The 25,646-nt window shown below is 35.0% G+C and overlaps 1 protein-coding gene across 1 annotated transcript in view; it reads right to left on the bottom strand.

Annotated features, from left to right (window-relative positions):
- The window catches only part of BRDT (bromodomain testis associated), a 45,208-nt gene extending 22,392 nt beyond the window's left edge, over positions 1-22,816 (bottom strand). Inside the window, 11 exon segments of the mRNA XM_069478203.1 lie at positions 7,304-7,453; positions 7,529-7,642; positions 7,733-8,022; positions 8,102-8,274; positions 8,903-9,091; positions 9,997-10,125; positions 12,473-12,826; positions 13,441-13,604; positions 20,367-20,481; positions 21,940-22,077; positions 22,628-22,816. Coding sequence (XP_069334304.1) covers positions 7,304-7,453; positions 7,529-7,642; positions 7,733-8,022; positions 8,102-8,274; positions 8,903-9,091; positions 9,997-10,125; positions 12,473-12,826; positions 13,441-13,604; positions 20,367-20,481; positions 21,940-22,077; positions 22,628-22,816 — 2,005 coding nt within the window.
- Between the last annotated feature and the right edge of the window lie 2,830 nt (positions 22,817-25,646).

Raw genomic sequence — 25,646 nt, 5'->3', positions numbered from 1 at the left:
CGTGCATCTGACACTGGCAGTAGAAGTACATATAAAGAGATCTCTCTGTCAGGGCGCTATTAGGTTTACCTTTATCTTTCTTTACCCTACAATTGATTTTGGTGCTATCCTTTCCAATCATAATCCTACGTCAGTGTGGTAAAGAACCAAACTGGTAGTTACTGCCTTGATCCATCTCTCCAAGCCAACTTTTATGAACCACTTGAGTGTTTTTTTCTTCAGGCTTCAGGGCACCAAGGCTGGTCAACACCAAATATTATTCAAACTTAAAACATTCTAATTTTAATAATTACCTTCTGCCTCCTGAAATGCCATCAGTTTCCACTGGATGTGTTACTGTTCTTTCCTCTCCTAAAATGTTTGATGCTGGACGTTGTTAAAATTGCTAAATGCCACTCAATGATATGCTTTAATTTAAAGAATTCAAGTATTTAAAATGACATGAACCATCTTAATGTCACTCAGCTAAGTATTATTTAAGTGTTGGAGTTAGGTGGAAGAGGAAGAGAAGGAGACAGATGGAAAAGATTGAAGAAGCTTTCACACTTAAGGGAGAAATTACAGTTTCAGCTTCGAACAAAAAACAAAAATAGACTTCATTAATATGATCATACAATATATGCACATCTACATATCTAAATTATTCAAACATATACCTAAACTATATTATCCTACAATATAAACTCAAGTATAATAAAAATATGATATATCACACTGGTATTCTGCTAAAAAAAATTTCAAGAGCATCACCTTAGTTTTCTGACATATAACACTAAAGCTCAGAATTATTATAGAAATTAATACCTCAAAATCTGAAAACATTAGCAAAAGGCATCAACGAATTTTAATTAAAAAATCAAAACCACCTAGTACATATAGTATGTCTCATAAGTCTTATAGATTATAGATAGATGAATGATAACCTATTATTCAGCATTTTTCTTCTTATTCTAATCTTATATAGTCTACTTTCCAAGAGCATAGGAAACTAAAACTGTATACTATCTGTTTATGTATGAGTTCCTGGCCTTTGGAATTAAAAGACAAACATACATTCTTTCACTATTAAGCTTAAGATCGTATTTTGATTAGTGAAGAATCTCTACAAGATCTAGCAAACGTCAAGTAAATCGAGAATAATGACAACATATATGTTGTCAACTAATTTCTCTGGGGAACTGTGATAACATGCATACCTACCTTAAGAGGATTGACTTGGATAATATGTAAATTACTAAACAAATGTATATTATGGCATACACATCCATGTTCTAATTTAACTATGTATATGTTCTAATTTCACATCTCCCAAAAAACTCTATATAAAACTTTGATTACAAAGTTCTCATTTTAAACTACATCAAAAAATTTTAACCATAGAATTTAAAAGAAAAAAGAGCTGGAATCAGAGATTTAATTAAAGGGTTTATTTAATATCTATCAAAGCAACTGAGATACATGCTCCAGAGATACCAAATATTATCAGCAAGCCAATTCAAACTAAAAACTTAAAAAGTTGAATAGGAGTGTAATATGATAATGCAAAAACAGAATAGGCTGCTGCCACAGATAGCAGAATTACTAAAGATTCTGAAATTAGAAAAACAAATCACACTTCCATTATAGAAGACAGAGTATAGAAATGTGATTAAAGTCACTACCTGGTTCTGCTTCCTTATTTTATAGAAAAGAAAGGAGGTCCAGAGATATCAAATGATTTTCCCAAGCTGATCGCCCAACCTATGTTCTATTGATAAAAAACAAGCAATTTGGTTTTGAACTAAACAAAATGTACTCCTCCTAGGGAATGTTTTGGCAATTTTCACTGGCATGCTTCATAGTTCTTTTAAGAACAAACCAATTACAGACCAACTGTTCCTTTTACCAACAGCATTTCAAATAGTTGGAAAATGAAAACAAATAGAAACCACCAAAGCCCCTCTAGACCAAAGGTTCTCAAACATGACAGCACATCAGAATCAACTGGGATACTTTTAACACCTCAGATACCTGGCTCCACTCCCACATTCATAGCTCAGATTCAGTCACAATAGTTTGAATTTCACAGGTGATTCTAATGTACTGCCAAGGTTGAGAATCACTATTCTAGACAGACTGTCTATTCACGAAGAACCAGTTTGAACAGAAAATTTTAAAATGCATGGGACAGAATTTATCATGATTTCTAAGACTCAAGGCTCAAGTATGAACCTTAATATATGGAAAGTTTTTTATAGTCTGGGTCCTTGAATTTTATCCATCTAGTGCTTTGAAGTAATTGATGAGAAACTTATAAAAGTTAAAGAAACTTAAATGATGAAATCTAATTATTTCTCTTAAGCTTTCTAGCTTGAATGGCAAAGATTACTTAGAGTCTCTCTTTGCATACTTCCTGCATTTACTAAACCATTTGCCCTTAAAAAGTTAACACAAAATATAGACTTGAACCAAGTTTGTCAGTTTTTGGATGAGATTAGGCAGGTTGGTATGGCCGTAGACCAAGTTTTCAAAACTTAAACAACAACAAAAAAATCATAAACCTTGTCACTTCTATAGAACACCTAAGTTGTAATGCTAAAAAAATCAGGCTGGGCATGGTGGCTCATGCCTAGCACTTTGGCAGGCTGAGGTGGGAGGATCACTTGACATCAGGGGTTTGAGAACAGCCGGAGCAACAGTGAGACCCCATCTCTACAAAAAACAAACAAAAAAAAAAAACAGAAAAATTATCCAGGTGTGGTGGCAAACACCTGTAGTCTCAGCTACTTGGAAGGCTGAGGCAGGAGGTATTGCTTGAACCCAGGAGTTTGAGGTTGCAGTGAACTTTGATGATGCCACTGCACTCTAGCCCAGGCAACAGAGTAAGACTCTGTCTCAAATAAATAAATAAATAAATAAATAAGATTAAAAAATCAATTGCTTTTTCTACTTTGAAGTCACCCATAACTAAGAAAGGTTAAAAAAAGAAACAAATGTTATTTAAAAAACTCATAAATTTCATTCTCTGAACATGACACTAATACCAATAAAAGCAAAAAGTACAAAGGATAAAGTGACAAATTCACTTTAAGTCTTAACCAGATAAAGAAATACAGTGAATTGATGTCATAACCATTGAGTTTCTTTGTGTTTAACTGTGTAACAAACTGAAATTAAACATGACTAAACAATGCTCTATTTCACACTAATCAAGTATCTGAGCCTATATTTAGACAGTTTCTGAAGTTATTTCCTATAAGGTTTTAATCAAAATCTCTACTATTGATGAGCTGCTCCGTTTGATTGCCTTTTCTCAGTAACATTATTAATGCCAAAATTAAAGCTATTAGTTATAATATATTACTTCCCTACTATTTAACTCAAGGTAACCCCAAGGTTGTTGAACATTAGAAAACTCTCAATAGCTTGTATATACATATTAGCACAGCCTAGCCAACACAGGATATATGCATTAGAATTAATTTTATTTTCAAGGCTTATCTACATCTTTGATTTGACATTTAATGATATTTTGATAGTGATAAAAATTATTTTAAATGATTTTATATTTATACCAATGTTTAATAAATGTTGACTTACCCGCACATGACTATTTGCACATGCTGAAGTCATTAAACAAGATAATTTAAATGATAAATCAAATTAAAATTTGCTATGAAGTACTGCTTCTAGCCCACAGATCTCTCGTTTTCATTTTTTAGGAAGTTGGGATTTCATTATAACTCTCTATCTTGAAATTGAGTTAGTATCTTGTTTAAAATGAAAATTAAGTGAATCTCCTAGATTTTTAAATACAACTTTCCTTGGAAATCAATAATCTACCATGTACTCAAGCCGACTTAACAAAGCAGAATTAAGTCTATACTTTTCAAAAGTGTATAAATTGAAGTTTTAGAATGATGGAAGATATCCATTTAAGTAATGTGGAATAATAGCTCCAAAACTACTTACATCACATAAATGTTTTTCTGGTATATACTCTTAAAACATTAGCCACACCTAAAGAGTAGGACACTCTGGTAAAGAGAGACTAATTTATAATACAACATAACCATAAGAAGTAGTCAATAATATTAAGGAATTTAGAAAAAGTAATTAGAGGTCTGTCCCTAACAACTAAAATTCTAAAAGGCTATGACTTGGTTAAGAAAATTGCATAAAAAGCTGGGCACAGTAGCTCATGCCTGTAATCCCAGCACTTTGGGAAGCTAAGGTGGGAGGACTATTTGAGGCCAGTAGTTCAAGACCAGCCTGGGCAACATAATGAGACCCGGTCTCTACAAAAACTAATTTTAAAAAATTTAGCCAAGCATGGTGGTGCACCTGTAGTCATGGCTACTCAGAAGGCTGAGGCAGGAGAACTGCTGGAGCCTGGGAGTTTTGAGGATGCTGTGAGCTACATTAGCACCACTGCACTCCAGCCTGGGCAACAGAGGGAAACCCTGTCTCATTAAAAAAAAAAAAAAAAAAAATTAAAGAAAAGAAAAGAAAAAAGAAAAGAGGGAAGGAAAAGGCAAAGGAAAAGGAAGGAAGGAAGGAAGGAAGGAAGGAAATAAATACATTGCATATAGCCAATCCAGGAAGACAGGTGTTAAAACCTAGATTAAGAGAAATATGGCCGGGCGCGATGGGTCACGGCTGTAATCCTAGCACTCTGGGAGGTCCAGGAGGGACGATTGCCTGAGCTCAGGAGTTTGAGATCAGCCTGAGCAAGAGTGAAAAAAAATTAGCCAGGTGTGGTGTCACAGGCTTTACAGTCCCAGCTACTCAGGAGACTGAGGCAGGAAGATTGCTTGAGCCCAGGTGTCTGAGGTTGCAGTGAGCTGTGATGAGGCCACTGCACTCTAGCCTGGGTGACAGAGAGAGACTCTGTCTAAAAAAAAAAAAAAAAAGTTACTAAAGATCGGTATGCTTCTATCAGAAGAAAATTTGCCATAGAGGCTTTCATTAAAGTTTTCTCTATTAAAATTTTGAAGAAATAAAATTATATTATCTCTTATCTTAAATAATCAAAACTCTATCAACCAGAGCCCTAAAAATCATAATATTCAACTATTAAGTTTCAGTTCTAAACAAACCATAATTAATTTTAAAGCTATAATATTTTATATTTTCAGTTAAATTTTACTGATACAGCAGATAAAGTTTTTACTGATACACTAATTTTCACAAATTAGATTTTCTTAGTAAAGAGACCCATTTCCCCCATCTCTGAAACTTTGACAAAGAATTTGTTATTTGTTCCTCAAGAATGTCATGTGCATAATTAAGAATAGTAGGTGCTTTATTATTTTTACAACTGGTATTGTTATTGATATGGTCTGACTTGCTTATTTTTCACAATTTATAGTCTGTTTATTTCTTTATGATTTTTGTTATTGCTGTTCCCACGGAAGTAAAAAATATTCTTAGCTTACACACTAGAAATGAAGCACATTGAAGGATTTTAATGGGTACAACTGAAATTAATATTTAGGACAAAAGGTCCTATTTCTTCATTTATTTACTATATTAAGCAAAGATATAATTTTTCCCCATTTTGTTAGAATTTGCATTTGCTATTTATAACATACATAAACAGCATTTTTCCAACAAAGTACATGGTTTGAATGTTCACAAAACAATTAAAGTTTCAAAGATAAATGACAACTCACACTATTAGGTTAGAAGACAAATTGACCTTAGTGTCACAAACTGTACACTATCCATAATGCAGGTTCACATATTAAAAAAATCTGATTTTAACAATATTTTTTAAACTCCTTTTAATTAAAAAACATGACATTAAACAAGAATGTCAGTCATAAAGTAAACATTTGGCACAGCAGTGTTTTAGGATTAGAATTCTGAGACTGTTATTCTGCTAGAAACTTAGGAAAATATAGCATATACATTGCACAATTTTAAGAACACAAGTTGATAATAAACATTCTTTCCTTCAAGAAATATATGGGAATATTCTATCAGAAACTGATAATTCATATTAAAATTAAACTACTTTATTGAAAAAGTCTGTATATAATACTTGCCCTCTAATACTCAAGGCATTTATTAAAAGTAGATAATTCAAGCTAAGAGTTACACTAAGAGTTTTATCCAACAAATAAGAGACAAAGTGCTCTAACTTATTAGGTCACAAACACTTTATTAGATGATATTACAAATGCTAATTACAATTTAAAATACTAAATGCAACTTTGATTTTTCCAGTATTGTTTTATGCTTATAAGTCAAATATAAGGAAATAGTATATAATCAGAGCCCTAAATTTTTAATTTTCTAGTATGACAAATTGCAAAAAAAGTTAAAGTTCTCTTTATTCTAACAAAAATGTTTATCACTATATACTTTGTGAAGTGGAAAACAAAATGCAGCAATTGGCACTATATAAACGCAAGCTAAACAGAACTGAGAGTGAAACAAAATGTACTACAAACTAGCAGACCCTACTACCACACTGAAAAAGAGGGATGTTCTTATAAATGGTAAGAATTCCTGATGTCATAATATGCTGTGTGGGGTTTTTTTTTTTAATAAAAAGAACTAAATTGCATTAAAAAAATCTCATTTAAAACAAAGCCAAAGTTAGGCCCTATCTTCTGAATTTGTCTTTTGGTCAATAAAGATGGAACACCACCAGGTCAGTATTCTTGGGGCAGTGATTACATTCATGAAAAAGCACACCAAAAAAACCTATGAATAACCTAAGCTTGATACAACTGATAAATCTATGTAAATAACATGGTACTGTAGCATAACTGAGAATCTGGATTTAAAGTACATTTTTCTATAGATGGAAAATAATATTCTACAGTAACAAAACCACAGAAGTGAAATAAAATCTGCTTCTGGGATGACTGGTTTCTTAATTCAAAATGAGTGTTCAATTCAGAACATAGTATCACAACAGGACGTACTTTGCAACATTAGAGTGATCTGATATACCATGGAGAGTAAAGTGAAAAGTCCCTTCATATAATCTTTTATTTCATAAAAAGAAGATCAGCATTTTATTATCTGGTATTTTCTGGTATTAAGATCTGGTATTATTTATTAAGAGACTATCCCACCTTGAGTAAACTTATTTTCAACATTACAAACCTACAAATCACATATGTATAATATGAAGTTTTATTTTATACAGTATCTCTTTTAAGGGAAATATTAAGATTGTCAACATGCAATTAAATAATAATTGTGGCATCCAAACTATAGGTTTTAGGTAAGTAACAAATATTTCTTCAAAATATAAGTCTCAATATTACAAGAAAAAGATGTTCCCACCAACAGAGGGACAGCTAACCTGATTCGGAATCACTGCTGTCTGAAGAGCTTGAATCACTGCTGCTACTTTCAGACTCTGATGAGCTACTGCCGCTGCCACTGCTAGTGCTGCTCTCACTCAGTCGGGAACCACAACCAACAACAGCTTTGGACGGCTGCGTTTTCTCAGCTACAAAATAGGGAAGCACATTAAAATGCCAATAGAATTAAATAGTTGCAGGAACATTTAAAAACCACCACCTACCTTTAATTGGACGTTTTCTAGAATTTAACTGATTATTGACATACAGCAACCGTTTTTCCAATTCCTGTTTTTTCTGTGAATGAAGTTCTTCTTTGGATTTCATTATTTTCTTAGCTGTGTGATTTAGGAGGAAAAAAAAGTGAGTATAAGCTAAATTTAACACATATATCAGACTGATTTCTATTAATTTACAGAAATACATACCATGAGGTCTTGGTGGTCTTTTTCTTAGACACACTGCAACATATTTTTCTAGTTCTCTTAGTGTTGATGCTTTTAGTGTTTCAAAGTCTATCTCTATCTCATCAGGATTGGAATTTCTCAGTGAAGGCTCTCTTGATTGTATTATGCGAACTACACGCCCAAGTTTATCACCAGGGAGTTTGTTTATATCCAAACTTAACCGCCTTTTCTCATCATAGGTCATAGGTTTAGCATTATCTCCATCTTCAGATTTCAGAGCAAAGACCTGTTGTTTCCTCTTCTTTGGTTGACTGTACCAAAAATTAAATTGAGTCAAACTTATTTTAGATAATGTTATAATTTTAAAAATCGATCATAAAAGATACTTACTTGCTCTTAGACTTTTCCTTTAGTTTCGTCTGCTTAAATTTTTTCCTTGGATTTTCATCTCTGTTATTAACCTTTTCTTTTTTCTTTTCCTTTTTAGACTTCTCATTCTTTTTCTTCAGCTTACGGAAAGGTACTTGGGACAGAACCTGTAGCTGTTGATGAACAGCTTTAAGCTGATAAAAGAAAAAAAAATCTTTAAATACCCATGGCTCTAAATAATTAAAGACACTAGAAAAAAATTAAGGCTCTTCAAAGTCAAGAGTATCTTTTGTGAAATTCATTTCATATTATATTTCCTTCAGATTTTTATTTCATTTCACAAATTCATTGTTTCAAAGGGCATATATTACACTACAAACACTATGTGCTTAACACATAAATGTAAATATTCATCTAAAAACAGACCAAAAATAATTAACATTTTCAGGTGGTCTTAAGGTTTTAATCATTGATTTTTCAGGTTTGAGCTCAGAGCAGTTAATATTTTATTACGTAAGGTAGCAAATGTTAAGTAAGATCTCATTCATAAAATCTCAGATTATGTCATAAATCCTATCAATGAGAATCAACCATGCATTGTGATTAGGAATATAAATATTTCTTAAATAAAAGAGTTTTACAACATATAGATATTTGAAAAGGAAAAGACTACTAAACATTACAAAAGTGTCAATAAGTAAATAAAGCCACAGTTGCTAAGTGATCTAAATTTAAACAGCTATAAATCTACAAAAAGGATTTTATAATAGATCAGCAGCTCATAGAAAGATTATCAAAACTTGTAACAATACAATCAACTACCTGCTCTTGAAGCTTTGCAAGTCGCTGCACCCGTTCATCTTCAGAATCATCGGAAGAGTTACCATCTGAGGAAGCTTCACTACTGCTTTCTCCACCAGTGGTTTTTGTGGGATCTGTTTTGATGTGACATACAGGCATACTCTCAACGGGTTCATCTGGGATCTTGGCAAAATGCATTTCAAAAACATCCTAAAATGGAAAATTAGACTATTAAGGTCTTCTGCATTTTTTAAATTTAATGCTACAATGACAACTTTTAATAAAAAGTACACTTAAATGTTGTATTTTGACCACAATTCTTTTTTTTTTACTTTAAGATATATCAGAAGAAATACATTAAGACTCATGCTTCTCTGCTTGCCAAACTTAGCAACTTTTCTCCATTTTCTTTAGGCAAACTAGACCTCTCAAGTTATATAAGAGACCTTGTTTCAAGGGCCCTGTAGTTGTTGCATCATTCTTCTACCTCCAAATGGCTCAGCCTCCAAAGTCTATGGACTGTCCCTTCAGTGGGACATGGGCTCCAGTCAACCCTGTCTCAGAATCTACTACCCCCACTTTAGTGATATTTCCCCAATTTCTTCTATATGCAGGGAGGCTTTGTTAAAAGATCTTCTACTAAAGAATGTAGTAACTCAAAAAACAAACAACTGTCACAGTTTTAAAAGTATGATTTATAGTTCAGGTATAGTGGCTCACACCTGTAATCCTAGCACTTTGGGAGGCTAAGCGAGGCAGGAGGATTGCTTGGGGCCAGGAGTTCGAGACCAGTCTGGGCAAGGGCAGAGACCCCATCTCTATAAAAAATAGAAAAATTAGCCAGATGTGGTAGTGCCTGCCTGTAGCCCCAGCTACTAGGGAGGCTGAGGCAGGAGGATAACGCTTGAGCCCTGGACTTTGAGGTTGCAGTGAGTTATGATAATGCCACTGCATTCTAGTCCAACAGAGTGAGTCTTTGTCTCAAAAAAAAAAATTTTAAACAGTTTTGTACTACTTAGGGGTGTGGGTGTTATTCTTTACCTCTTGAGTTACGGTACTAAAAATTTCAAATTATGTGCAGAGGAAAACATCTTCAGAGAACAAGTACGACTCACCTGAAGCATTTTTGCCATTGTCACAACTTCATGATCCGGAGGATTGTATTTGTAGCAATTCATGAACATTAATCTAACATCTGCAGCAAATTCATATGCATCCTTATATTCTTGGTTGTCCATTTTCCCCTAAATTAAAGAAAAACTACAGGATTCATAAACTATGTAGTTTGATTCAGTAATTATTTGAGCACCTATCTTGTCAATATTATGAAATACAGACGAATACACAAAATAACAAAAAGTTACACACCATTCAGATTTGACAAATGTTAAAATTCTGCTACATTTGTTTCATATTTTTCAGACTTTGGAAAAACCCAATGAATTCTGACAAGCAGAGATAAGAAAAAAGGGTATTTCAAATAAAGAGAAGAACAGGAACAAAAGTAGCAAAACAGAGTGTTTTCGTTTGACCTTGATTAGGCAAGTTTGACAGTAGGAAAGCAATGAAAAGATAATCTCCTTAAACCAACCAACCTTGAACATTTATATGAGAGGTTTATACTAAAATTCTCCTGGGAATGAAAGACAGTAAAAACAGAAGAGTGTCACTCTAGCCTGGGCAACAGAGTGAGACTCTGTCTCAAAAAAAAAAAAAAAAAAAAAAAAAAACAGAAGAGTGATATGAGCATCAGTTACATTTTTAGATGGCTGCATGTAAGATAGACAGAAGTGTAAGATGTAGAGTAGCCAGTTAGGAAGCTTCTATAAAAAGAAAAACAAACTAACAAGAAAATTCCATTATTGAGCAAAACACATGTAAATTATTGGACAATTCACAAACAAATACAAAAGGTCAATAAACAATTGCAACAAGCCAGATCTCATTTTTAATTAAAGAAATGCAAAACAAAAACAGGAAACATAATTTTGTACCAATCATATCACTGGCAATTGAGAATGACTTCAGAGAATTAAATTAAAGTCACCATCTCCTAGTCCTTGGAATCTATAATAATAGCATCCTAACCAGTTTACACATTGCTGCTAGAGAAAACATGAAAGTAAAATGAGTACATTATTTTCATGTTTAATGGCAACTTGGCCTCTTTATGATGTCTTTCTTGTTAAAGACCTAGATTTCCTTCTATCCTCATTTTCCCCCAGTCATTCCTTCATATTCTTCATGTGTTTCAAGTTGGCCTAAATATAGTATTCTATGTCCTCTACACCTCAAGGCTGTCCTACAAATTATTCCCTCTCCCTGGAATATCCTATGACTTACCATGTCTTATTTATCCTTTAAGACTCAGCTCATTTCAGGTAATGTTTCATGACTCCTGAATCTTAATCAGGGAAAAGTAGAAAAGCAGTATTTTGAAGAGACAATAATAAGGTTAACCTTTTTTTCAGAACTTAAGACATGATTCTTCAGATTGAAAGTGCTAATTTCCAAACAAGATGAATAAAATTAAGTGTACAAGAAAAACACAGATTGCTTATAAAGGGATGAGAAGTAGAGTGACAGCAGATATCTTATCAGCAACAATAGATGCCAGAATATATCTTCCAAATGCTGAGGGAAAATACTTGTCATTCTAGAATTCCATAGTCATAATTCTATAGTCAGAATTAAACATCTCAACAATAATAAATAGGGCCAGGAGTGTTGGCTCATGACTGTAATCCCAGGTACTTGGAAGACACAGGTAGGAGGATTACTTCAGCCTAGGAGTTACCGCCTGGCCAATATAGTGAGACCCTGTCTCCAAAAAAAAAAAAAAAGAAAGAAAGAAAGCGACTGGGGCTTGGTGGCTCACATCTTGTAATACCAATACTTTGAAAGGCAGAGGCAGGAGACTCCTTGAGGGCAGGAGTTAGAGACCAGCCTGGGCAACATAGCAAGACCCCATCTCTACAAAAAATAGAAAAATTCAACTGAGGCAGGAGGATTGCTTGAGCCTAGGAGTTGCAGGCTGCAGTGAGCTATGATTGCACCACTACATTCCAGCCTGGGAGACAGAGCAGGTAGATGTTACAGTTCTATTCTTTTAGTAGTTATCCTTAAAATTAATATACATAACAGTTAAATTTTTCCAATAATTTAAAGCTTGCAAATCAGCAACAAAGAAAACATCAATCCAGACAACAAAAAGAAAAAAAAGGCAGGAAGAGAGTTAGAAACTACACAAATGTCTTACCAACAGAAACAAACAAATCCCCTCAAACACTAGAATTATACAATTATTAAAAATAGTTCTGAAGAATATATAACATGAAAATGTCCATAACACAGTAAGTGAAAATATTGGGTACAGATTCTATTACATACTGTAACTCAAATATTATAGTGTAGAACTGTAGAGGTGTTTAAGTAGAAAAAAATGAAAAGATATATTTTAAAATGTTCCAGTGATTAACTCCAAATAGTATGACTGGTGATTTTAATTTCCTTCATCTTTTTCTGGCTTTTAAAATTTCTTTGCAATGAATTGTAAAGAAGAGAAGTTCCTCCTATCAAGGAAAAATTTACCTTAATAGTTCCAAGATCCATTGGATTTTTGACAATGTCATAGTAGTTATGGAGTCCCAAAGCATTAACATCAACAGGATTATAAAAGGGCCAGGCATATGAGAAATGTTTCTTTGCAAGCATTTCTTTAAGAATCTCACTACAGTGCCTTAATTGTTCAGTTACTTTAACAGTCTTTACATCTTTATATTGCTGTTGAGAATCTGGCAAAGCATTCTTCAGCACATTTTCTTTTATAGGGGGATTTCTCACTGATTTATTTTCTGTGAGTGCTGGAGAAGATTCACTATTTGTTTTAACTACTGCAGTTGTAGGAGTTGTTGTGTCTGCTTTCCTCTTCACACCCCTTGTAACCTAAAACAGAACAATTCAACAAAAAACTACATTAAGGTAATGTTCAGAGCAATATTTTTCAATTATTTTGATCATTATTCTTATAAGCTAGAAAAATGGAATGATTACTGTGCCAAAAGTCTTTGTATAGATAATTTACACATACTGTTTCGATCCACGTATTAAACATTAGGAAAGGTTAATTTCCTTTTATAGGTAAAATAAGTAAAATTTTCTACTCATACCCCAAGCATGTCTTGCAAATGCTTCAGATGAAAGGCAGAAAAGCAAAGTCATGGTTACACCAAAAAAAGTTTCTGAATACCCGAAATCAGCTAGAGTATACAATTTTAAAAAGAAAAATATGCAGGTAGACAACTTCTGATTGTTAATACTATCATGATTCTAAAACAGTTCAAATTCTACTAAGAATCTAAGAAACCTCTAAAATTTGGCTAGTCTTCTAGGTCTCTATTCACAAAATGTATAGAGAGGCAGAAATAGTGTGACTTAAGATTGCTACATGTTGAAGACCAATTTTCGTATCAACTGGAAAAAAGTATAGACACCACAACATCCAAAGTTATGTTGAAATATTTAAGAAACCAATCATTTTAAAACTGCAATAAACTTACTTGGGCTATAGTTTGTGAGCTAGAGTTGAGTGGAGCTCCTTGTGCCATGTTTAAGGGAGAAACAGATGCCTCAGGAGTAATTGCTTGCTGCTTAAATACTTTCTCTGTTGCTTTGGGGGATGGTTTTTCTTTAATGGAAGAAACCACTTCATTCTGTTGAGTCCCTAGTAAAGTATGAACCAGAGTCAAATATTTGAGTGAGTACAGTATAAAACACCATTTTCTCTCTTAGAATTCTATTTTAATTCATTTAGGTCAGCTTTTTAGCAATACAAACACTCTCATTCCCCTTTGAAATCCTCCCACACAGTTGCTGACAGTGTTAGACCAATTTAGATATAATAAGAGAGTTTTCTTAATATTATAAAACATACTTAATTTTATAGACATTCGATTTATTTAGCACCACTAAAGACCATCCCAATGAGAATTTTTTTCCCCCCAAAAAAAGAGCTTATGTTTCTGAGCATTGATATTCATATTTGATACTTTGTGATAAATTGCAGTACATGTCTTATTATAATGGAGACTTCAAAACTTACCATTAATGGCATGTTTATCAATTTTATTCAACAAGGTGGCTAGCTTAAACTAAGACTAATAATAGAGCTCTGTGGGGTTAGCTTCAGGTAGCTGTGAACATGAGCAAAAATTTCAGATACCCTGGAAACAAACCCTATAGTACTATGTGAGGTCTTCCAGATGCTCTGCATAAATATTCAAGGACCTCACAATTGTTACAGATCATCCACAGAACAAAAGGTGTGAATATGATTCTCTTATCAATACGTCCTCAGACAGTTCTGCTATAGGAACAACTGTGCATATTTTTCTGCCCTGTATGTTACCAGAGAATGTTATAAGATATTTGGATCACATCACTCTGAAATCTCTTATTACAAAAGTCCATCCTTCCATCAAGGCACTCCATTCTTCTTATAATTGCTCAGGACAAAACCCGTAGAATCATCTTTGACTCCACTGTCTCTCTAACCCAATATCCAATCCACCAGCAAACGCCGTTAGCTCAATCTTCATATCCAGACTCCAACCACTTCTTACAAGGGGTAATCACCCTGGTCCAAGGCATCATCTGTTTTCAGCTTGATTACTGTAATAACATCCTAACAGGTCTTCCTTTTGCTTTTGCACCTTACAGTCTGTCCTCAAAATAGCAACCAAAGTGATCTTTGAAAACTCAGATCAGATCCTGACACTTCTGTTCAATCCTCTCCAATGGCTTCTAATCTTCTAAGTTAAAACCAAAGTCCTCAGCATGGCTCACAGGCTGTATATGTTCTGCATGCCCTCTTCCCCAACCTCTGCCTTCCTTCCAACTTCAATTCCTATTACTTCCCTCCTCCCTTTTCTCACTCTCGCCTACTGGCCTTGCTCTTCTCAAATTTAGTAAGCAGAAGCAGACTATTTGCTTTGCCTGAAAGAAGATATGCTTATATCTCACTCCAACATTTCCTTCAGCCTTTACTCAAATGTCACCGTCTAAATCACCTGTATAAAATAACTCTGTCTCTCTACCCTACCTTCCCATTATCTAGTTCTCTTATTCTGCTTTATTTTTTACATGTCATTAACAGATTTGATATACAACATATAGGCATCCCCGGCTCTCCAATTCTTGCTAAACAAACTCAGAAACTTCAGGAACTAAATAGATTTGAATGTATTTAGCTGGGTGTGGTGGCTCACACCTGTAATCTCAGCTAATCCAGGGTTTGAAGTGGGAGGACCACTTAAGGCCAGAAGTTTGAGGCCAACCTGGGCAACAAAGCAAGATCCCATCTCTACAAAAAGTAAAAAAATTAGTTGGGTGTGGAGGTGCACGCCTGTAGTTCCAGCTACTGGGAAGGCTGAGGCAGGAGGATCACTTGAGCTCAGGAGTTCGAGGCTGCAGTGAGCTATGATCACGTCACTTGCATTCCAGCCTAGGTAACAGTGTGAGACCCCATCTCTAAAAAAATAATAAAAAATAAAAAACTGAATAGATTTTAATGTATTTTAAGATAGGGCCGATATTCCTCAATATTTGCGTTCTCATTACTCACTAAATCTTAGGAATAAAATACATTCAGATAATCTCACATCCTTTGATATTCCAACTATTGCTCTTTGAACTCAGGAGCTAAATAGATATGTATAGTGAGAAATACTTATATTTACTTATTTATTTTTTTTTTTTGGAGACAGAGTCATTCCGTCACCCAGGCTATTGTTCAGTGGCATCATCACAGCTCACTGCAAACTCAAACTCCTAGGCTCAAGCGATCCTCCTGCCTCAGCCTCCCAAGTAGCTGGGATTATAGGTGCATGCTACCACGCCTAGCTAATTTTTTTCTATTTTTAGTACAGATGCGGTCTCACTCTTGCTTAGGCTGGTCTTGAATCCCTGAGCTCAAGCAATCCTCCTGCCTCAGTTTCCCAGAGTGCTAGGATTATAGGCATGAGCCACCACGCCTGGCCTTATATTTACTTAATATTGCCTATATCCCTCACTAGAATAAAAAACTCTGAGGGTAAGGGGACTTTGTTTTGATCACACCTATATTGCTTGTGCCTTACTCAGTATTTGGTACCTAAGAGGAAGATAATGAACATTTATTGCATGCCTATTATATGTTAGGTACCATTTTAGGTGCTGGGGCACAATAATGAACATGACAGCCATAGTCTCTGCCCTTGTGGAGCTTACTGTCTAGTAGAAAAAACAGATTAAAAAAATAAGCAATCAAATTGAGTACAAGTGACGCTAAGTGTTAGGAAGGAAATAAATAGAGTGCTGACTAAATTATGGCAGGAGCCTACTATGGAGAAGGTAGCCAAGGAAGGCCTCTTGTAAGGTGACAGTTAAGATGTCACCATAAAGGTAAGAAGTAGCCAGGCAGGGGAACTGGGTATAGAGTGGAGAGAAGGTGGCAGTAAAAAATGTATTCCAAGACAATCAGTGGGGAAAATCTCAGTGAGAGGAAAATAGCTCAGGATGAGAATGGAAAATTGGGCAAGGACCAGATTACAAAGGGCCACAGTATGAAATTTAGATTTTATTCTTCCATGGGAAGCCAAAGACAGGTTTTAACCAGGTAAATGACACATTCTAGTTTGTTTTTGAAAGATCATTTTTGCTATTGTGTAGAAAATAAACCAGGCATCATAATCAAGATAACTAGGACTAAGGAAACTGTAGCTTGGACTACGATAGCTGCAAGAGAAATTTGGAGGTTCAATCCAAACGACTTACTAATGAACAGAATGTGTGAGAAATATTAAAGCAAGGAAGGAATCAAGGATAACATCTAGGTTTCTGGCTTGAATAACTGTGTGTGTGTGTGTGTGTGTGTGTGTGTGTCATTTTCTGTTATTGGGAAGATCAGTGTTTAACTGTGAGCATGTTAAGTGTGAGATGTGTGTAAGACAAGTGGAGATGTTGACTGGCTTGAATAATTTGTTGCTCAGAGAAAACTATATTGGAGATATAAATTTGGAGATTAATAACACAGATGGAATTTAATAAAATAATATCTAATACCAAGCCCTAAAGAAAAACAAAAACCAAACCAATATTTAGAGATTGAGCAGAAGAGGATGATATGGCCAAGGACTACAGAATGGGAAGTAAGCCTACATGATTAGTGTGTGCACCAAGAAATAAAAGCATTTCAAGAAAGACACATAGCCTTCTAAAGTAAATAATACTAACAGAGATGAAGTAAAATGAGAGCAGAAAAATACCAAATAAATTTTGCAACAGGAAGACAACAAGTGACCCTGACTGACAAGAACGTTTTTGGGGGGTACAGTAAAGCTGGAACCTATACTGAGATGAGTATGAGTATACAGAAAGAAAGCAAAGAAATGGAACAGTGTCTGGAAGAAGGATATGGGTAAAGATTTTTTTTTTTTTAAGAATTAATTTTTCTTGGCCGGGCGCGGTGGCTCACGCCTGTAATCCTAGCACTCTGGGAGGCCGAGGCGGGTGGATCGCTCAAGGTCAGGAGTTCGAGACCAGCCTGAGCAAGAGCGAGACCCCGTCTCTACTAAAAATAGAAAGAAATTATATGGACAACTAAAAATATATATATATATAGAAAAATTAGCCGGGCATGGTGGCGCATGCCTGTAGTCCCAGCTACTCGGGAGGCTGAGGCAGGAGGATCGCTTGAGCCCAGGAGTCTGAGGTTGCTGTGAGCTAGGCTGACGCCACGGCACTCACTCTAGCCTGGGCAACAAAGTGAGACTCTGTCTCAAAAAAAAAAAAAAAAAAAAAAAAAAGAATTAATTTTTCTTTTCTTTTCTTTTTTTGAAAACACTCATTTTATCATTCAATTCAGTGGCTCAGAATTCCCATGGGTCAGTCTCAGAAATTAAATTTTTACACAATCATTTATATCCTGGCTGTGTAAGGAATATTTTAAAAAATGACATACTAAAGCAAGTTTATAGAGTAATGAGACTAACCTCACAGAGAAGGACAGATTAATGATGCAAGAAACAAAGGGGATAGATAACCAAAGAAATACAATTCTTGAGCTGATATGATCCAGTCACATAAATGAAGGCATTGGCCCAAAGTGATAGGGGAGGAAAGGATCTTTTTATATGCTTTTGCACTAGAAGATTCCTCTGCCTGGAATGTTCTTCTTCCAAATCTTAACTTCTCACTGAAGCCTCCACTGAACCTATTGTTTGTTGGTCTCTTTCTTCTTACTAGAATGTAAACTCCAAGAAGGCAAAGTTTTTCGTTTTGTTCATTGATATATCCTAAGAGCTTAGAACAGTGTTCTGTCATATAATAAGCACTCAAGTATACATCCAATTAATAAATCAACATCAATTCAAGTTCAGGTACTAAATTTTCTTTGCCATAAATTATCAACATGTAAGTAGCCAAATGATTTTAGACTAGTTACTATCATATAACAATTTTCCTACCACTGTGTATAAAAAACACATGACTCTGGCATGAAGCTAAATCCTACCTATTCTGCAAGGCCAAACAGAAGTTTTCTCACCTCTAAAGCCTTTCCCAACTTTTCTAGGACAAACCAATTTTTCGCTCTTTGGAACCATACGCACATACTACGTATATAATGCGCTGTCATAATTTTTTATTTTATTTCTAACTAAAAATATAAATTTATAGCTTGAGGGTTAGGGTGGTCATACTTCTTTGTAGCTCCACAAAATGTGCCTTATGTGACAAATATCTAAATATGTACTGACAGAGAAACAAAATCAAAGAACTTTTGCCTGAGAGAAACTTACGCTCTGAGCATCTGCAACAAGCAGCTACCGGAAAGTGTTATTAAACACTGTTTTTTTAAAAATGAGAGCATTCTGAAGATCAGTAATTTTTACCTTGCTGGAGATAATAAACTTAAATCAGCAATAATTAGCAAGTTGGTTTAACAATTTACTTTTTTTTTTAACATTCCCATTTTGCCAGTTCAGGTTTAACAATTTAAATACCATACTGATCTATGTGTTATCTACCCTACAAGGGCTTATTTTAATCCTCCTATAGAAGCCTAGGTTTCACATTGTCAGACTTAAGATTAACCTTTTCCAAAAGAAGAATAAAATAAGAACTTTAATAATTAGTGAATATCTCACAGATTTGGTTGAAGCAAACTGTAAGTCATGACCCATCTTAAAGATCTATTAACAATAAAGAAAAAGTACATATTACTATCAACAAAAACCTCTATCATTAACCCACTACAAGCCTCCTATATGCCAGGCACTTAACTATATACTTCACAAACATTTATAACCATGAAAGATAAATATTTTCCCAATAACATAGATAGGAAAATGAACATGGAATGATTAAGGAACTTAATAAAGATTACACAGCTTGAGTGACACAAAGATAAAACCACATTTATGACCTTCTTGGTTAACCTCTACAATAAATCCATTTGAATACTTAAGATTAATTTTGTAACTCCATATTTAAATGATATGATTGTTAGCTGTAAAGATGTTTCCTTCTAAAGCTTTGTGAGTGGCCGGGCGCGGTGGCTCACGCCTGTAATCCTAGCACTCTGGGAGGCCGAGGTGGGTGGATCGCTCAAGGTCAGGAGTTCGAGACCAGCCTGAGCAAGAGTGAGACCCCGTCTCTACTAAAAATAGAAAGAAATTATCTGGCCAACTAAAATATATATAGAAAAAATTAGCCTGGCATGGTGGCGCATGCCTGTAGTCCCAGCTACTTGGGAGGCTGAGGCAGTAGGATCGCTTAAGCCCAGGAGTTTGAGGTTGCTGTGAGCTAGGCTGATGCCACGGCACTCACTCTAGCCAAGGCAACAAAGTGACACTCTGTCTCTAAAAAAAAAAAAAAAAAAAAAATAAAGCTTTGTGAGTTAAGAAAAAAATTAGAAAAAAAGACAATATTCAAATCCAATGGTTAACATTTCACTTTCAGCTATGTGATTTTTTTAGCAGAGAGCACTGTGAATTGGGCCTTCGTATCATTACAGCACAGATACAACATCCACTGAAAATAGTAATAAACAGCTATGTTTATTGGGTCCCTACAATGTGAATGCCACTAAGTTGCAGGAAACCTGGCTCCAAGGCCATAATCAATGCAATCCTACTTATTCTTGCATGATACTCACCCTTGTGATCAAGGTTCAGCAGATTGCCTAAATGGAAATTGGTAACAATAGAATAGGATGCAGAAGGACTTCCGGATGTCTGTCCCCTTTGAGGGATTTTATATTTACTTCCAGTCATTACACATACACACGTACGTACACATGACAAAGAAAGAGAGAGAGAGAGAGAGGAGGGTGGGGGTAGGGAAACAGACAGATGGAGGGAAAGAGGGAGAGGGAGTGGGGAAAGAGGGGGAGAGAAAATGAGAAAGAGAAAGAGAGAAAACATAAACTCTTTACCTCCTGGCTTACTTTTCTTTATTCTTTCCTTACCACCCACAACTTGTTCTTCTTGTGGCATCTGAGATAATTTCTGCATAAACAACTTCTCTAAAGCTTGTGCCATAAGAACAATGTCATCTCCAGGCTAGAAAAATATTAAATATACCATAAGGATATATATACACAGTAGGGTCACTGTACTGAAAATTTAGGCCACCTTATGGAAGGAAGTGACATAGTACTCCTAACAGTACTTACCTCTTCTAAATTAAGTTTAGAAAATAATGAAGCAACTCACATTTTAAATTCTAGCACCCTACCCCTTCAACTTTTATTTCTAAGTTAGGTAGCTCAGGAAAATTGAACTTCATTTAAAAATGTTAAATGTGAAAAGACCCTTTGGAATTGTTAAATTAAAATGAAATGGTACTGACTGATTAGTATGGTACTGATTTTTTAAAAATTCACACTGGAGTCGGGTGCAGTGCCGCACACCTATACTCCTGGCTACTCAGGAGACTGAGGCAGGAGGATCGCTTGTGCCCAAGAGTTTGAGCCCAGCCTGGGCAACATAGTGAGACTTTGTTTCTTAAAAAAAAAATTCACAGTGGCTAATAGTTTAAAATCTTTTGTACATATAAGGTGACATTGATACTTACCTCGAGAACCAGATCAAAATTTCTATTACATTTCAGTGTCACTAGTGATTTTGAATAAACTAAATGCCAGATACTTAGATTTCTCATATTTACATGGAATATAAGCTTTAAAATATTTACACGGAATATAAGCTTTAAAATATTTAAATACTCTAGAACAGTTTGAAAAGGATACAGTACCATAGGAAATAGGAATACTATATGGAGGAAAAACCAAATACACAAATCCAATTTTATGAGTGAGAGCAAACGTGAATATTAAGTTCAAAATGTCCACACATAAACCATATGCATTAACACAAATGCGGCTGGGCGTGGTGGCTCAAGCCTGTATTCTCAGCACTTTGGGAGGCTAAGAGGGGAGGACTGCTCGGATCCAAGAGTTTGAGACTGGCCTGGGCAACAGAGCAAGACCCTGTCTCTACAAAAAATAGAAAAATTAGTTGGGTGTGGTGGCAGGCACCTGTATTCCCAGCTACTCAGGAGGCTGAGGTGGGAGGATCACTTCAGCCTAGGAGTTTTAGGTTACAGTGACCTATGTTTACGTACTACACTCCAGCCTAAGGGACAGAGCTAGACCCTGTCTCTAAGGAAAAAAAAAAAAAAAAAAAAAAAACCAAACAAACCAAAAAAACCACAACACACAAATGCAAGCAAGTACTGCTACTAGAATAGAACAAAGAATGTGTGTGATCTTTAAATCAACTTGTTGTGAAGTCTAGAAGTATGAAATTTATTTAGCTTCTTAGGTTATGGCCAGGGATCCATACTGTGAATATTGATGTGTGAAAATTATGAAATCCAGTGAATAAATATTATCCTTAAAAATATGTAAAATATCCCAAATCAACACTTGAAATCTGAAATCAGCACATGATTTTTATACTTAACTCTCCTATACATAATAGTAAAAAATTTTTAAGTATAACATAAGGCTTACATACCTTGTTGTATAAATAACAATTTGAGAACATTATATTGAAATCTTCTATACATTCTGAAGCCTTCACATAATATTTATTCTCCAAGCGCTTCTTAATTGTATTTAAATCCATCGGGTTTTTTATAATGGTATAATAATCCTATGGTTTTGAAGAAAGTCTAAATGTTAGTAAGAATTAATACACTACAACCACTGGTACACAAAGAAATTTAATAAGAAATCTGTCTATTTGACAAATCCAGAGTAAAATCCCAGCTTCATGGTTCACTAGCTATTTACAAATTACTCAACCATTCCATTACCAAATGGCTAAAAATTCCTAACATAAGACTTAAATTTGAATTCTGTACATCATACAGCTGAGTCTGTCAGGGAGTGTCAAGAGAGACTTCATAGAGAAGGTGACATTCATGATAACCCTGCATCAAAAGATCTAGTGACATACGCTACAACAAAATGTGTACTATCATTTATCACAAACTATTAAAAGAATGTCAATGCTCAGAAAAATAAGCTTGTTTTTGGGGAAAAGTACTCATTGGGATAGTCTTTAGTGGTGCTAAATAAATCATCTTTGTTTGTGATGTTATTAAATTAAATATATTTTATAATATTAAAGACTATTTTTTACGGAGATTTTATAGGATCTTTCTTTTTTTAAACTAACATTATCATGAAGACATACTTACAGGCAAATTTAGTTTCACAGCATCCACAGGATGTTGAAAAGGCCAAGAAAAACTATGCTTCCATAAAGCCTTGAGGACAACTTTTTGTAGATACTGCAATTGATTTGTCAATCGCCCATTTTTCTTAGTATTTATATATTCTGGTGGAGGAGGGTTAACAATAGCTGTTTGTTGACTTGGCAGAGACATTCTTAACTGCTTTAAGTCCTGATAGTCCAATGCTGTCTACAAGTCATGTCCTGAAAAAGAAAACACTGAGTACCTTAGAAGCACTTTAACAGATACTGTATGTTAAAGCACACTGTGATGGGTAGGGGGGAGCCAAATGATAAACGAACCAATTTTTAAACAAAGACGAACCTTTTTCTATACAAGTAGTAAAAGCTGTTTCATTATGTACGCCTTAGTCTTGGATGGTTTAAACTATTCACCATTTCAGTCTTTCAGCCTTTCAAAAACACAAATTGAGGTCTTACCAGGAAAAGCCTATGAATTCCTGGGAAAAAGAATTAACAGGGAATGTTAAAGATATTATTAGTATATAGGCATTCTACAATTGTTAATTCAATGACAGGAGAAAAGCAGAGTAAAAGATTTCTCTAGCTAATTTGAATAAAGTGATTTATTTTAAAATGTAACTTATTAGAAAGAAAAACGCCTTAAGTGCTAAAATGCTGTTCTTTGGCCCATACATTAGATGCTACATCTAAAATAAAATACTTTTCAGTTTCACGGGTATTTCAGAAAGACACTATCTAATATTTCTACACAGCATTATCACTTTAAGGATAAAAAAACAAAGGTACTACCAATATGCACACAATACCTCAAGTACATCAGCAAAATGAGTATGGTTTGTCCATTCTTAGAGACCAGTGTTAACACTTAGCCAGTATATCTTTGTTTGTATTAAGGCAGTATCACTTCTCAACTCTTGTGGCATATTAAACACTTGTGGATCTTTTTAAATTGTGGCAAGATACACAACAAAATCCACCATCTTAAGCATTTTTAAGTGTACAGTTCAGTGAAGTACATTCACGTTTTTTGTGAAAGCAATCCCCATACTTTTTCATCTTGCAAAGCTGAAATTCTATACCCATTAAACAACTTCTCTTTCTTTGCTCCCACCAGTACCTGGCAACCACCATTTGGCTTTCTGTTTCTGTTAATTTGACCACTCTAGATACTTCATGTAAGTCTTCAATAAGCCATGATTTTGGGGTAAAAGAAAAAAAAGAAAAAAATATATAAAAAATAGATACTTCATATAAGTGGAATCACATAGGATTTTTGTGCATGTGATTGCTTACTTTACTTACTATAAAGTCCTCAAGATTCATCCATATCATATCATGTCAGGATTTCCTTCCTTTTTAAGGCTAGATAATATTCTATTTTGTGTGTATCACATTTTGTTTATCCATTCACCCACTGATGTCACTTGCGTTGCTTCCACCTCTTGGGTATTGTGAATGGTACTGCCATAAACATGGGTTTACAAACATCCCAAGACTCTGCTTTCAGTTCTTTTGGATAAATATACCCACAAGTGCAGAAGTGGAATTGCTCGATCATATGGCAATTGTACTTCTAATTTTTTGAGGAACCCCAGCCTATTTTCTATAGCCTCTACACCATTTCACATTCCCACCAACAGTGTACAAGGGTTCCAATTTCCCCACATCCTTGCCAACAGTTATTTTGGTTTTGGTTTAACAGTAGCTGTCCTACTAGGTATGAGGTGCTATGGATCTTCTTAAAAATTCTAAATTATCTCCCAATGTCTGGAGTCAGGGCTTGGGAATCAGTTATGTTGGTTTTCTAAAGGTTACCTGGTGTTTCTGACGTATAGACAAGATTGAGTACCACTGCATTAAATTAACTTGGAGGTGGTTATCAACCTTGTAATTTATTTCACCTCATGATTTTGTTTTTCTCATGTTATAAATATATGAAATAGAACACTTAAAAGTCATGAAGGGCAGGTGCAGTGGCTCACTGCTTGTAATCCCAACACTTTAGGAGGCCAAGGTGGGAGAATCACTTGAGGCCAGGATTTTGAGACCAGTCTGGCCAACATGGCAAGACCCTATATATACAAAAAATTTTAAAATTAGCTGAGCATAGCTGTCCATGCCTGTATTCCCAGCTACTTGGGAGGCTAAGGCAGGATTATCACTTAAGTCCACGAGTTTGAGGCTACAGTGAGCTGTGATCATGCCACTGCATTGCAGCCTAGGCAGCAGAGTGAGATCCTGTCTCTAAAAACATAAAAATTAAAAACAAATAAAAATCATTCAGAACAAAGATGGAGATATTCTAGGTTGGCACAACCAAACTGGTTCCTATCTTGGCTTTGTGAGTATTTAAAGCTAGCCTACTTTTGGGGTGTCCCAATCACCACACCCTCCCTCATCCAAAAAGGTTAACCACTATGCTGTCTTCTATCACCACAGATCAAGTTGTGACCATTTTTGAACTTTAAATATAGTATTATTTACTACATATTATGTTTTATTGGGCTTCTTTCCCCCCAACATTTTTTGTGTGACTTATCTGTGTTATTCCCTATGTAGTTTGTTCATTTTCATTGCTGTAAAGTATTCTGTAGAATTGTAATACCATAATTTTTCCACTCCTATTGAGACTTTGGGGTTGTTTCTTGCTTTTGACCATGACAAGCAATGCTGCTATATGCTTGTAGTGTATATATGCATGTATTTATGTTGCTGCATTGAAACTTCGTTCAACCCAGCAATGAAGTTGCTAGGTCATACATACTTGTTCAACTTTAGTAGATCTGCCAGTTTTCCAAAATGTTGTTGTTCAAGGGTCAACTATACAACCTTTGTCAATAGAATATTTTTAAGTAAAAAATCATTATTGGCCAGGCGCGGTGGCTCACGCCTGTAATCCTAGCACTCTGGGAGGCCGAGGCGGGTGGATCGCTCAAGGTCAGGAGTTCGAGACCAGCCTGAACAAGAGCGAGACCCCATCTCTACTAAAAATAGAAAGA

This window comes from Eulemur rufifrons, chromosome 8 (genome assembly GCF_041146395.1).
Source record: "Eulemur rufifrons isolate Redbay chromosome 8, OSU_ERuf_1, whole genome shotgun sequence".
Taxonomy (NCBI): Eukaryota; Metazoa; Chordata; class Mammalia; order Primates; family Lemuridae; genus Eulemur; species Eulemur rufifrons.
This window is presented reverse-complemented; position numbering and strand designations above follow the sequence as displayed.